A 16297-nucleotide genomic window follows, 5' to 3' on the forward strand; every position below is an offset into this window, starting at 1 on the left:
GAGGAGGGGAGAATGGCCCATGGTGAAAGGGAAGCAGGAGTGGCACTGGTGGGAGGTGATGAGCAGGTGAGAAGAGACAAGAGGAAGCCAGAATTAAGGCGTGGAAAAAGAGAAGAGGGGAAGGGGAAGAAATTACCGAAAGTTATAAACTGATATTCTATTGATGCTCGGTCATTTGCACAATTTCACAAGGTGGACTGCACTGATTTATCATTTCTGGAGCCCACTAAGAAACAAGGAAAACCCCCAATTCCTGCCCCTTGTTCTGACCGTGCTCCAATATTGAAATCCAGAGGTGCAGCACCAATTTCCTGCAGTCATCCACAGGAATCTGGGTGCCAAATCAGTGCCGTCTTTAACAATTCCATTCCTTCCAATATAGGATGACTATGAGCGAAATAGACATTGCAGGTAATTTAACCGTTAATCAAAATAATTTGTCAACTTGAAATGCAACTTGAATGCCATTATCAAAATCTTTTTACGGACAGCTTTAGTAGCTTTTAGTAATTAACTGAAACACATTGACAAATTTATACAATTCAATGTGAAGTGCTCGTTGTAATCCTTGGAAAGAGAAACCAAAGCAGTAATGAAATGAAACTCAAGATCATCTGTAAAACCACGAACAGGACTCAGCACATTATGGATTTAGGATTATAAAAGGCAGAGTCACGTAACACAAGATTGAGAACTACTAGAATGTTAACCCACCTCACAGAGTATTGTACAATTGCCTCCCAAGTCCATGATGAGATTTACAGACCACACTCTTCCCCTCAGTCAGAAGCTTGTGACAGATAAACATCAAAACTTATCCATTAGATACAAAGTTAAAATTTGCAGTGCAAGATGGAGTTAAGGCTAACCGCAGCTTCCAGATGCATTCCAGCCACACCTTGAAAGATCAGCAAGCCCCTATACAAGCGTTAAAACTGACCTAACCTCACAGCAAGTACTACCTCTTATACATTAACCTTCAGAGATGTTGCAATCAAAATTGCAAAGACAATGAGTGCCATTTAGAACATTGACTCCACATCTACACATACATTTGAAACATCAAAATCCTTGTTTATTACAAGGCTATTCATACTTCACTGATAATTTACCCTGCTGTGACAAAGCAGCTACCATTCTGTTCAACATGATCAAAGCCATGGGAGAAATATAATGCTAAATATATTTTCAGAACAACACACTGTAGACAATTAGTGTGCAATCATAACTGAGTAGTCTTTTCACATGCCACTCCTCACTCTAAGTTGGTGGATGGAGAATTTACAAAGACTGCACAAATTGGATTAATCCAAGTGTGTCGATCAGCACAGCTATAGTCAGCAACATCCATAACAGTTTCACAGACACGTTGAACGGACTGGCCCTCACTCGCGCTACATTTGTGATTATGCTACTGAAATACCTTGAGCTCACCTCAATGTTACCAGACATTTTCCGGGTGTAATTTTCAACTTCTACATCATTTAAATAAACCAAATTGAATGCGTCTTTATTACAAGCAAAAACTCAGACTGCATTGTTACTATAACTGGGAGGTCAATCTGAATCTTAGCTTCACACAGAATGAAGGAACACTGAAAACCCCAAACCCATTGAGACAATGGCCAAACACAAGATCCTCTGCAGATGCTGGAACTTCAGAGTAACATACAAAATGTTGGAGGAACTCAGCAAGTAAGGCAGCATCTATGGAAAGGAATAGTAATAAGGACCATATATCAACTGTTTCTTTCTTTCCACAGATGCTACCTGATCTGCTGAGTTCCTACATTTTGCACGTGTTACTTAGAGCACCTCTTTTGATTCAAGATAGAATAGCTGACAAGCTACTGCTCCACAGTTCCAGGACCAGGTTTAATCCCGACCTCTGATATCACCTGAGTGGAGTGTGCACATTCCCCATGAACGGTTTTCATCAGATTGCAAAGACAAGTGGGTATTATGTCAAATGGACACGAAGTTGCCCCTGGTGTGATGGTGGATTCTAGGGGGAAGATGATAAAGAATGTGGGACAAGCTTGGTGGTCCAAAGAGCCATTTTCCATCTTGTGTGACTATAAAGCACTGTTTGCAGATCACATTTGTTCTGTGGCCGAGGAGTAGGGAATTCTAAATCAAACTTGGTTGTCAAGTTATTTTAGCTTTGCTGAACAATTTGTTTTACTTCAACCACTTGTACAATCTTTTCCTAAAATGGTTTCCATTGGGCAGCAAGTGAGAAAATAGGTCTACTTTACCAAAAAAAACTACCATTCATTGAAAGGCTATAACCACAGTTCAACATGTACAGAATTTAAAATGGTGAACAAAATGAACAAGTAACTCCGATAGCAATCTTTTGCTCAATAATGTAAACTTGACTGCCAGGAACTTTAATTTGCTTTTTAAGACCACACGATAGAAGAGCAGTATTAGGCTATTCAGCCTATTGACTCTGCTCCACCATTTGATCATGGCTAATTTATTACCCCTCTCAACCCTATTCTCCTGCCTTCGTCGTAACCTTCCATACCCTTACTAATCAAGAACCTATCAACTTCTGCTTTACATATACGCAATGACTTGGCCGCCAGTTGTTTGTGGCAATGAATACCAGGTTCACCATCCTGTAGCTAAAGAAATTCCTTCTGTTCTAAAGTAACATCATTCTATTCTGATCCTAGATACCCGCATTATAGGAAACATCCTCTCCACATCCACTATCTAGGCCTTTCAATATTTGATGGGTTCCATGAAACCGTCCATCATTCTTCTAAACTCCAGTGAGTACAGGCCCAGAGCCAAATGCTCCTCATACATGAACCCTTTCACTCCTGGGATTATTCTGATAAACCTCCTCTGGACCCTCTCCAATGCAGCACATCCTTTTGAAGGGGCCAAAACTTTTCACAGCTGTTTTTGCACTTTACAACACAATAAAACATGTACTTAACCATATGCACATGTTCCACTTTCTGTTTACATTTTGCACAACATTTAAAAGCTCAATTAAAACCAGTGTTGTTTCCTTCTCATTTTCTTATGGGAGAATTCTTTAGATTGGCTGCCATCTCCACAATGACATCACAGTTAATGGATGGCAGGGATCTGCTGGACAGGTGCCCAGGAGAGGACAACTCCATGCCAAAGATAACCTAAGATGCTTGAGCAGCCTTCATCAAGGTTCTCAATTACGCAAGTACTTAAGTGCTGACTACAAATCCTCAGCCATTTAGTTAAGACTAGGGAGCTATTAATACAAAATAGATGCCAATTAATTCAAGGCAGAATTTACCAGAAAATTCTTTGGTAAGAAACTGGAGAAGATGTGGAATTTGCTACCACAATTGATAATAAAAGGGAATAGTAGTGGGGTGTTCATGGTGGAGAAAGGGAAGATGTTTAATATAAAAACTAAAATGACAAAAACATCAAAATCCCTATTGTAGGTACAGGCAAAAGTCAGCATTATTCCAAATAAAGATCGTTTCCTCTGACAGGAAAGGACGTGTGTGGAACGAGCTTCCAGTAGAAGTGGTAGAGGCTGGTTCGATATTGTCATTTAAAGAAAAATTGGATAGGTATATGGACAGGAAAGGAATGGAGGGTTATGGGCTGAGTGCAGGTCGGTAGGACTTGGTGAGAATAAGCGTTCGGCACGGACTAGAAGGGCCAAGATGGCCTGTTTCCGTGCTGTAATTGTTGTATGGTTATATAGTCTTTTCAGTTGTCAATGCAGCCAGGTAAAGGTGTCAAAAGATGACCAAGCATGGAAGGGAAAAGAAACCATGAAGAAATGAGGATGAGTGAGAGCAACAAAGCCCCAAGTACATCTCTGCAACCATTTCATAACACAAAATATCAAGGCATCATGGAGTGTGCAGTCTATTGAATCAACAAGTTAATGCCATAATACAATGGAGAGAGAACTGCAAGACTGCATATGTTCAGGTGAAGTATAGGGATGGGAGTGGGTTAGTGTGGAGCTGTAGTCATTGGGACATTGCAGGCTGTTTCTCTGAAATACCTCCTCTAACACCTTCAGAACCAACTTGACTGCCCTGTAACTGCTGGTGGCTCCAGCAACTGAAGGACAGTGTGAGATAGTCACTCAACCAATGCTTATTGCAAGTTTTTTTTCTTTCATTATAAAGAGTTAGTTTTCACTCCAAATTAAATTGCCAAGAATATCACTCCTCAGCATCACAGGAGCTCAAGGTCACACTGGAGCAGAGCAGGATGACTCACCTCTTTGTCCCCGACTTCGGCTGATGCAACACCGGACCACCAACCATTGCCTTCTTCTTAAGGGCCCTCTTGGCCAATTCCCGGTGCTTCTCTGCAAAAGAAAGAGAATTTAACCTGCAGAAAGCTACACTGTTTCATCCAAAAGCACCCAAGAAGTCATAGTTGAATATAATCCAAGGAAAGACAAAATTCAAGTAGCACGGTTCTATACGATAAGCCAGTTTTTCTGCGAACACCCCAGACACAGGAGACTACACATGATACAGACTACTGGAGGAACTCTGTGGATTGAACAGTAGCTGTGGAGGATGAGATTTGTTGAATGTTTCATGAAATATTGACAATTCTTTCCTCCCACAGATGCCACTCGATCCAGTGAATTATTTTACCAGACTGCTTTATATAAATTTATCCTTTTGAAGAAAAGGACCACAACAAAGGTGGACCACAATGACCTACTAGCACACGAACTCTGCAGACTGGAAATTCAGTGCAACACAAAATTCTGGAGGAAATCAGATGCCAGCGACATCGATGGAGTGGAATAAATAGTTGATGTTTCTGGCCGAGACCCTTCATCAGAACTGGAAAGGAAGCGGGATGAAGCCAGAATTTAAAAAAAGTGTGGGAAGGGAAAGAATACAAGCTGGAAGGTGATAGGCAAGACCAGCTGAGAGGGAAGGTGGCTGGGTGGGGAAAGAAGAGATGAAATGGGGGGGGGGGGGGGGGAATGATGATAAGTAGAAAAGATAAAGGGCTGAAAAAGGACTCTGTTGGGGAGGACAGTGGAACATAGAAGAAAGGGAAGAGGGGAAGGGAACCAGGGTGAGAAAATAAAAAAGTGAGAAGAGGGGAAGAAGGAAGAAATTACCAAAAGTAAAATGATTGAAACAATAATTTTCAATTTTGCTTAGCTATACATTTTTCTGCTGTTGGGATTTCCAAGATAAAACTTTGGGCATTGGCATTCTGACAATCATTATGGATTTTCCTTTAACTCCTATCATCAGTCAACAATGCAGCATCGGACTGCACAGTCATGTATTGACAGACGACAGGGGAAATATGTCTTCTTATTTCATGGACATCAAGGACTTGGAGAAAAGTAGAAGCATCAAAAAATATAAAATCTGCCATGAACTTCCATACAATAGAGAGTGAAGCATAAATAGTCAACAAAAGCTGGCCTTCCCGGTTATGCCCACATCCAATATTAAACTAAGAAAGAGGCAGTATGGTAGCATAGCCATTAGTTAACGTTAGTGCCAGTGACCCCGGTTCAATTCGCATCACTGCCTGTACGGAGTTTGTATGTTCTCTCTGTGACTGTCAGTTTCCTCCAGATGCTCCAGTTTCCTCCCACATTCCAAAGATGCACAGGTCAGTTGGTCAATGGGTGTAATTTAGCGACACAAGCTCATTGGGCCGGAGGGACCTGTTACCATGCCGTATCTCTATTTAAATTAAAACAAAATCCACTTAACCATACATCAACTCAACCTTCAACATACAAATTTAATTAATCCGCACCTTTTCTATTCCTTACCATAACTGTACCAAAAGAACCAAAAATTCTGGAGCAGTTTTAAAGCTTGCGCAGTCTATCATGTTTTATAACCATTCAAATAATGATCCCCAGCCTCCAGTAATGAAGAACATCATTCCTTTTGAAGTTTCAAGATAGATTTCCAATTGCTATATTACATTTCCCTTTGTTAGTTTCTCATTTATTGAACGGTTTAATTGCTTTACTATCCTTTCAACTTAATTACACTAAAGTGAATGTGGGTGGTTTTGTTTTAAATTTACGCATTTGAACACTTGCGAAGCCAGTGATTTATACCTCCATAACATTCTGTGAGAAACTAAGAATTTGGCCCAGAACAGCATTATGATTTTCTGATTTTGCAGCATTTTCACAAGTCTTCCTCCTCAGAACAAGTTGGGAAATATTGTTCTTTTAGAGTCAGTTTTACAGAATGAAAATGGCCCCTCAGCCGAACTCCTCCATGCTGACCATGATGGACCCTACAAGCTGGAATCTGTCTTTTTGTGACTGCAAAAGAAATATATAACATTCCTAACTCATGTGGGGTGGCACGTGGCGTCGCAGTTAGTGTAATGTTAGTACAGAGCCAGCAAACCGGGTCCAATTCTGCTGCTAAACAGATGTACATTCTCTCCCTGGGAGCAAGTGGGTTTCCTTTGAGTGCTCTGGTTTCCTCTCACATTTCAAAGATATACGCGTTAGCACAGGCGTAACTGGGCAGTGCAGGCTTGTCGGGCAAAGGCCTGTCACTATACTGCATCTCTAAATAAAGGGGGTATGTTTTCCAACAATTCTCCTTAATGACAGGTCCAAGACAATCAAATGTTATTACTGAACACTGCAACGTATACCCACTTAGAAAACAATTCCAACTCGTGAACACAATATCCAATCACAAACGTGAATGGTGATCTAACCAGCCCAAGACCTACCAGACATCAAACTCCCACCATCTAAATATTGGTAAGTAAAATTCAGTTAGATCAATGGCCATCAGTTCAAACCGAGATGGGTTTGAATGAACAGAAGAATAGTCTCAAGATGAATGGCTCTTCATTGTTAATTTTCCCCTACAAAAGGTTAATTGTTCCAATGATGAATTCCATATTCTTCTTAACCTACCCCCTTCCTGCGTATACCTCTCCCCAACACCTGGTGAGACCTATTTAAAACCAATTCTTTTATCCATGCTAATTCTTTAAGGACTCTCTTAACTTCATTGACTGAAGATGCTACAAACCATGAATTGTGTAAAGTCATTGTTTTGGGACAGATTCCTCTAACAATAACAAGATTACAAGAATATAATCTAATCCTCCTCGTGATTGCGTGGGCTCCTGAGTGCTCTGGTTTCCTCCCAGATTCCAGAGATGTGCAGCTTAGTTTGTTTATTGGTCCCATGGGTGTCACTGAGTGGTATCGGCTCATTGCACCAGAGGGGCCTGTTACTATGCTATATCTCTAAATAAAAAGAGAACATTAATAAAAAATAGATTCCTCAATCTATTAATTAGGGATAAGCTCAAGTTTGTGCACAGAATTCCTCAGCACCCATGGATCCATTAGACCCACAAACTAACTTGACTGGCATACAACACCACCCTCTGAAAACCCAGTTCTTCCCCACCGGCAAGCCCTAGGTGGCCTCATCAGTCACTTCAAAACTCAAGGGAAACAAGTCATCTCCTTCCCAAAGACAGAGGAGTCCCTGATGCTTATCTTACTATTTTTATTTCTATATAAATGGTCTATGTTTCTCTAACGAAGACTAAGCTGTTGGATTTCTCATTTTTCATTGAGGTGGTGGCCATATGACCTGTCAAGTCTGTGCCAGCTCTTCCCGCAATTCATCTTCTCTGACGTGCCCAGCAAATATCCGACCTTCTCACCACCCCCCATACCAAGGCTAATTTTCAGTCACTAATTAATATAACAATCAGCCTGCCTTTGGAAGATGGGAGGAATTAGTCAAGGGATACCCAAAGGAAGAATTTGCAAACTCCACACAGACAGTACTGGAGATCAGGATCGAACCCGATTTGCTGGAGCTGTGAGATGCAGGTTTACCTCCCGCCCAGCCGTGGCATTGTGTCTAATCTTGTGATGCTCGAGTCCGAGATAAATAAGACAAAGCACAAGTCCCATACTTTATGAATCCAGTGTTGACTCACCCTACACAGGCAGTGCTGCAGTCCGCCAGTGGGTCAGACAGGTCACTGGCATTGTGGCCTTTGGCAAAAGACTTCAGTAACTTAATTCATTACAACCAGGGATACAAGACTACAGTTCTGTTACTCTTCACTAAAGTCAATAAAACCGTAAGATACAGGAGCAGAATTAGGCTATTTGAATAGAATCAGTCCATCAAGTCTGCCTTGCCATTTCATAATGGCTGTTTTATTATTTCTCTCAAACCCCATTCTCCTGCCTTCTCCCCATAACCTTTGATGCCTTATTACTCAAGATTCTATTAATCACTGCTTTAAATAAACCCAATATACCCAACCTTACCAAAAGCTCTCCCAGTCACCCCACACTAATATAAGCAAAAACTACAGCGTAACAAATGCTAGAAATACAAATCAAAAATAGTAAACGCTAGAAACGCCTGGCAGGTCAGGCTGCATCTTTCCAGAGAGAAATGGAGTCAAGTTTTCGTGTCACTGACCCTGCATCGAAACACTGGCACTTTTTGGCTTTGGTTTCATGAGCAGGAAAAGCTTTACTTCACTGATGTCATAATGCAGTGAAATGTGACATAACCCTTGCAGATAGTTTGCCTACATTTTGCTCATTCAGTTCTCCAGAACATCAAGCAGCCAATGGAAAACCAAGGAAACAGATAAAATGACTAACCGTTGAACTCCAGTTAGTGACAATGGGCAACCTTTGCCCTGTCCTTACGAGAACAAAACCTGGTGAAAATTCAACGAGGCTCATGTTCCCCACTCTAATTAGCACGAGTTAGAATTAACAACTCTATTGTCAAGACAGGCGAGGCTCAACAAGATAGGCAAAATGATCAGCCTTTTCTTTTATTAAAAACAGCTTATTTGTTTATTTTCTGTGGCAGAAGGAGAAATATTCACATAAGCAGCAAGCCTGGAATTCAAGAACTATTCAAGAGGAAGTATCTTGCAACTAACATGCAGTTTAGTCCAAGGCAGATGATCAGTAACTGTCAGACTGTCACTTAAAATATATACATTTGTGGCTCTGAAGCAGTCCTGTTTAATGGCAGTCATAGAACCCTACAGTGTAGAAATAGACCCGTCAGCCATCTAGTCTGTGCTGAATTATTAATCTGCCCAGTGTCATGGACCTGCACCAGACTATAGCAGTCCATACCCCTCCCATACATGTACCTATCCAAATTTCTTTAACATTAAAATCAAACCCGCATCCACCACCTGCTCTGACAGTTCATTCCACACTCACTACTCTGAAGCTCCCCTCATGTTCCCCTTGAACATTTCACTTTACACCCTGAACCCAGGACCTCCAGCTCTAGTGCCACCCAACCTCAGAAGAAAAGGCCTGCTTGCATCTACCCTATTTAGAGATACAGTGTGGAACAGACCCCTCTGAACCACCAAGCTACCGATTTTAACCCTAGCCCAATAACAGAACAATTAACAATGACTGATTAACCAACCAACCAGTACATTTTTGGACTGTGGGACAAAACCCACACAGACAGAAATGAACATACAAACCTGCTTACAGAGAACACCAGAACTGAACTCTGAAACTCACTTCCCCCCGCCACCCAGCTGCAATGGCATTGCGCTAACTACTACACAAATATGACGCAACTATCCATACCCCTCAATTTTGAAAGCCTTTTCACTCTCTTGTTGGGACCTCTATATATTAAGGAAACTTCCCTGAACATATTTGAATAATTATCTCATCCAGTACTTTTATAGCATGGAAATCCCAGTGAGTAGTCAATATGACATTATTAACAATTAGCTATATAGCTGCTTATAAAATACAAGAGAAGTACTGTTCAAATAATGTTTAGCTTCCTCATTACTAGCTATCAAGCTGTAAATGCGTAGCCCTAATGAAGTCATGACCTGAAACATCAACTGCCAATTCCCCTCCATAAAGGCTGCCTGACCTGCTGAGTTCCTCCAGCATTTTGTGCATGTTGCTTCAGCATCTTTAGACTCCTGTGTAAATATTTTGTCACCTTACTCTCACTTGCCAGTTCAGTAACCTAACCCTTTACTTCAGCCCCATCAGCTTAGACTGAAGAACAAACAACGATCCAAATTGTATTTAAATTATGTTTATCAAAGCACCAACCTTACAGGTTTCTTAGTTTGCAAAGTAGCATAACTAAGCTGGGAGCAGCACGAGGTGAGGCACAGCAGTCTGGGAGGTGCAGCCGAAGCTCGGGAAGTTGCTACCCTTTGACAGAAGCTGGAACGAGATGGAGGCAGCCGCCTAGGGAGAGACAAATGGGAGAGCAAGAGAGAAAAAGAAGAGATATCAAGGAAAAGAAAGAAGAGCCAATGTAAGGGAGAGAGGGAGAGAAAGAAAGAAGTAGTGCGATTGATGAGAATAGTTCCTGCCGAGCAGGGTGTATAACAGGAACTTGAAGTGAGGAAAAACAGTTGTTACAACAAATTGTTCAGAGCTTTGTGGGTAGCTGCAAAGATTAATATCTTGAACTTGGACACTTCAGTTAGGTAGATCATTCAACTGGTGGCTCCTTCCAGGAAGAATATTTAAGATACCATTTCCTTTTTTTTTTAAATTTATTTTATTTAAAGATACACGGTAACAGGTCTATCCAGTCCAATGAGCCTGCACCATCCAATTACACCTACATGACCAATTCAAATGCTAACTCGTATGGCTTTGCAATGAGGAGGAAACCGGAGCACCAGAGGAAACTCGCATGGTCACAGGGAAACTCCTTATGGACAACGGCAGAATTGAACACAGAACGTTGGTGCTGTAATAGCATAATGCTAACCACTGTACCACCCTGTTTCTAGCATGGGTTCCCACTTCAGCTCAATTCAATGTTGAAAGGCCGAGACCAGAAACTCAACCAAGTGGACCACTGGCAATAGAGAAAGAGAGCCTAGAGTGCTGCAGAAGGCAGAGCAAAGATGGATGACAGCTAACAGAGTGACAGGCTGCTTTATAGCTTGCTATTTGAGCTGCCATTCTCTGAATTGCCAATTACGCAAGGTAAATAATACTAGGTTATTATTTCTGAATAGACCAAGAGCAGATGTTGACTTTCCCCAGTATCATCAAAGACGCACAAACAACTATAAAGGTCCACACACACACACACACACACAGAATGCTAGAGAAAGTCGGCAGATCAGGCAGCATCTATGGAAAGGTCTCAGCCCAAAACGTCAACTGTTTACCCTTTTCCATAGGTGCTGCCTGACTTGCTGAGTTCCTCCAGCATTTTATGCATTACTTTGGATTTCCAGCATCTGCAGACTGAGTGTTTGTAATTATAAGAGATCAGCAATTATATACATTACCCAATACATGTTGTAATCCCTGCAGTGCTCACCAAGCAAGGCGCCAAGAGTTTGAGTGCAGGCTCACCCAACAATGCCACAGACAAGGCAGGCAGAACAAACACTTCTGAATGATCACAAAAACAGGTCTGGGAGCAGGATCTCAAGAAGATTCTTCTGACTACCACACATCCACTATGAGGAACCAAAGATTCTAAATGTGGACTACACTGCAGCCTAATACTTCTCCCTTATTTTATATAAAGGAACACAAATAAATCATTTACTGAGCAATAACAAATTAAACCTTTCTACTTTATGCTTGCTCCATTGGCTGGGTTATGAAGAATTGACTTTCTCTGTGCAAAAAGCATTGTGAAACACTCCCATCCTAATCTGGTAATTTCATATGCCAATGAGTTAACCACGAGGTTCATTTGGCACAGATCCCATTTTGAGCTATTATTTTAACCTACAGGATAGGCAACCAATGACTGATACTTAGAATGAGAGGTGGCTCTCAGAGACCAAAATAACAGGCAATGTGATAAATTATATTGACTGGCTGCATCACGGCCTGGTATGGAAACGCCAATGCATTCAAACAGAAAATCCTACCAAAAAAAAGTGGATTCGGCCCAGCCCATCAAGGGTAAAGCCCTCCCAACCATTGAACACATCGACATGAAACACTGTCATAGGGAAAACAGCACCCATCAGAGACCAGCACACACAGGGCATGCTCTTTTCTTGCTGCTGCCATCAGCTAGAAGAGCCTCAGGACTCGTACCACCAGGTTCAAGAACAGTTACTACCCCTCAAACAAATGGAGATGACTTTACTCACTTGCCCATCCATTGAGATGTTCCCACAACCAATAATTTCACTTTAAGCACCATCTTATCTCATGTTCTCATTACTTATTGTTATTTATGTTTGCACTTGCAGTTGTCTTCTGTACTCTAGTTGATCTTTCATTGATCTTGTTATAGAATCTATAGAACAGTAACTGAGTATGCCCACAGAAAAATGAATCTTAGAGTTGTACATGGTGACATATATGTACTTTGATAATAAAATTTACTTTCAACTTTGAAACCGAGCTACTCACAAGACCAATTGATACTGAGAGACTGGTACTTCAGTGAGGAGCCAAAACCAGCACATCCTGCATTTTTGTAATGGGATGTTAACAGAAATTACCAGTTACATTAATTTATCAAATTTATCATACTCAAGTGTAAACTTGAGATAATCAATTAAACCAGTGACTGCCCTTGCCCAATGCACCTTCACTTTCAAACAGAACAAAGGCGCATTATTTGAAGATTCCAAAATCCCACAGCTGTATGAGGAAACAGATGGCAGTAGGAGACAATTACAAATAGATGGCAACAGAATGCAGAGTGAAGTTGCTGGCTGCACTGGGTCTGGGGTGATGACTGTAGCAGATCCAAACTTGTCAGTTACACCACTGCCGCTCCTTGTCACACATCATACCTACCGGGTACTTTCAATTAATGCACAGGTACACGGGTTCTTGAAACTCTAATCAATTGCCAAGTACCTACGTCTCAAGGGCTGATGCTGCTTGGCCTGCTGAGTTCCTCTAGCATTTTGTGTGTGTTGAAGCAATTTCAGACAGTTCAGGGCAGGATAATAAATCTGAACACATCAGCCACCCACGTACATTCAAAAAGAAAATTCAAAAGGCAGAGATCTTGACTTCTGTAATTTTCTAAAAGGTATTAATTGTTCAAGTACCGAGAGGGCTAGCACAATGATTGTTCCCTCCACTCTTTTTCCTTTTGTGTTTCACACTTTAGAAAAAGAAACTCAGTGACTCTTCCATAAAACCCTGACATTCCAACCTGAACACTGAGGATGCATTCCGCTCGAACCAAGCCTGGATCCTTGAACTACCTTCTCACTATTAGCAACAAGTTACCGTATTAATCAGATTTATCTTCAAACTCCCCCCCCCCACCAGAAAGAACATAATTTATTGCTCAAATACCCACCACAGCTCCTGTCAATGAGCAAACAGTGTGCTGTACTGTGTTCTGCAATCATAATGGTTTGGAAAACACATCACTGGCATAACGTGCCAGGAATTTGTCTCAACAAGTCAGAACAACAGTGAATCATTTAATTATTAATCTATTGCAACACAGCAACTTCAGAACATTTTGCAGTCATCCATTTCATTACACAAATCTGGGTGCAACATTTGCCTCCAGTTTCTGTAAACAATTCTAAATGTCCTAGTGACTGAACACATTTGATATTAAGGACGAAAAATTCCTCCATGTTTTTCCAGCATTTGGGCTCAGCTCTTCTGGAGCACAAGTGATCAGGGAGCTGAATATTCACTGTTGTGTGACACCAGCCCAGACTCAATCAAATGACACTGGAGAGGTAGTAATGGGGGAAAACAAAGAAGATGGACAAGCTTAAGTATTTTGCAACCGTCTTCATTGTGGAAGACAACCAACACAACTTGCCAGAAATTTAATTTCGAGTGTCAGGGAGTAAAGGGAGTGCAGCTGTTATTACCAAGGAGAAGGTGCTTAGGAAGCTGAATGTTCTGAAGGTAGATAGGTCACCTGGATCAGATGGACTACACCCCAGGGTTCTTAAAAAGATAGCCAAAAAGAATGAGGAGGCATTAGAAGGGATCCTTCAAGAATCATTAGGTTCTGGAATGGTTTCAGAGGACTGGAAAATTGTAAATATCACTCCACTCTTTAAGGAAGGAAGGCAAAAGGCAGGAACTTGTAGGCCAGTTGGCCTGACTTCAGTGGATTGGAAGATGCTGCAGTCCCTTATTAACAATGAGGATTCAGAGTACCTTTTGGCACATGATAAAATAGGCCTAAGTCAGCATGGTTTCCCAAGGGAAATCTTGCCTGATAAATCCGTTGGAATTCCGAGGAATTAGGAATAATGCAGTTAGTGGATGTTTTTTACTTGGATTTTTAGAAGGCCTTCAACAAGGTGCCGCACATGGCTAAGGAGGCCAAGTCGTTGCATACATTTAAAGTGGAGATGAAGTTCTGATTTAGTATGGTTTTTTAAGGTTACAGGGAGAAAGCAAGAGAATGGGTTTAAGGGGGACAATAAATCAGTCATGATGGAATGGCAGAGCAGACTCAAATGGACTAACTCTGCTCCCCTGTGTTTTGGCCTTGTATTGTTCACATTTGAACAGCATCAAGGTTTAGAATGGAAGAATGCCATTCTTCCATTGCTACAGGGCTGGTTGAATTAATGAACCTACAGTCATACAGCATGCTGGTACTATCAAAGCTCACACATTAGGAATGATCTCAAGCCCACAGTAATAGAAGGCTGCCATTCTTTGAAATCATTTAGTATTTGGACAAGGAGAAAATATTACTGTTTACTATTAAAACTTCAAAAAGGCAGCATCCATCATTATTGACCCCCACCACCGAGGAGGTGGTACAGAAGCTTTAAGGCACCCAACATTTTAGGAACAGCTTCTTCCCCTCCGCCAGATATCTGAATGGACAAAACCCACGAACACTACCTCGGAATTTTTCTCCTTTTGCAATATAATTTTTTTTTTTAAACTGTTTTTTGTATTGTAATTTATAATACATTATATGTATTACATTGCACTGCCACCTTAAAACAAGAAATTTTATGACATAATGCCTGTGATAATAAACCTGATTATAAGTTACCATTTAAATCTGGAACTAATGCTAGTGCCCATAAAAACTACATGCGAGCAACGAGCTTGTGACTCACGCAGTTTGAGGTGTATCGATGGGGTTCTGGTGCTGGTCGGCAGCTGCTTCTTCTCGTTCATTTTGAAGGACGTCTCGTTTTTCCAGTTTTTGTTATGACCCTTTAAACAGAACAAACATGAAGAGATGAGGGGGAAAAGAAACTTCACAGAGCAAACTCAAAACACAAAAGATTCTGTAGATGCTGGAAATATTGAGTATCATGCATAAAATGGAGGAACTCAGCAAGTCAGGCAGCATGTAGGGGATTAAAAAGCCATAAAAAACTTAAAACAGGACTCAAAAGTTCTCAACTTGAAACAACTTGTTCATTTCCACCCACAGATACTGCCTGATGTGCCGAGTTCCTTCAGCATTGTGTGTGTGTGTGTGTGTGTGTGTGTGTGTGTGTGTGTGTGTGTGTGTGTGTGTGTGTGTGTGTGTGTGTGTGTGTGTGTGTGTGTGTGTGTGTGTGTGTGTTGCTCTTTATAGAGCAAGCCATCTTCCACTAACAGGACTCTGACATTTCAACTGCTGCTTCATCTAGTAAAATAAAGGCCAAAGGATAATCTAAATGCAATTTCAACTCCACATGCTTGCCAATCCCTGGAACCTTACTTATCAAAAAGCCACACACACACAAAATGTTAGAGGATCTCAGCAGGTCAGGCAACGTTGATAGAAATGAACAATCAACGTTTCAAGCCAAGAGCATTCATCACTGGGAGCACCAGATACAATGGACAATCCCAACAGTGTCCCAGGTGAAGTGTTGCCTTACCTGGAAAGATTGTTTGGAGCCCTGAATGGAGGCAAGAGTGAAAATGAATGGGCAGGTGCAGCATTTCTATTGTTTCAGGCAATACATGCCAAGAGGGAGATGAGTGGGGAGGGGCAAACGGATAATGGAGACGAAGTAGAATCAGAATCAGGTTTACCATCTCTGACATATGTTGTGAAATTTGTTGGTTGTGGCAGCACGACAGTGAAAAACATAAAATACTATAAATCACAACGATATAAAGTTAAATAAGCACTACAAAAAGAGTTAGAATAGTGGGGTAGTGTTCATTCAGAAATCTGACTGTGGAGAGGAAGAAGTTATTCCCAAGATAAGGTTGGGCTTCAGGCCCCTCACTGATGGAGGTAGTGAGAAGAGGGCATGCCCTGGAGGGTGCTTAATGATAAATGCCAGCTTCCGGAGGTACCGTCTTCTAAAGATATGCTCAATGTCAAGAATCCAT

At 41.3% G+C, this 16297-nt stretch overlaps 1 protein-coding gene across 2 annotated transcripts in view; it reads right to left on the reverse strand.

The window, feature by feature from the left end:
• The window catches only part of fam219b (family with sequence similarity 219 member B), a 38142-nt gene that overhangs the window by 11534 nt on the left and 10311 nt on the right, over positions 1-16297 (reverse strand). For both annotated transcript variants that reach the window (XM_072282372.1, XM_072282371.1), the window contains exons 2-3: positions 15076-15175; positions 4249-4339 (exon numbers count right to left, since the gene is read on the reverse strand). In XM_072282372.1, coding sequence (XP_072138473.1) covers positions 4249-4339; positions 15076-15175 — 191 coding nt within the window. The remainder of the gene's footprint in view (positions 1-4248; positions 4340-15075; positions 15176-16297) is intronic.

The sequence above is a fragment of the Mobula birostris genome, chromosome 18, assembly GCF_030028105.1.
Source record: "Mobula birostris isolate sMobBir1 chromosome 18, sMobBir1.hap1, whole genome shotgun sequence".
NCBI lineage: Eukaryota > Metazoa > Chordata > Chondrichthyes > Myliobatiformes > Myliobatidae > Mobula > Mobula birostris.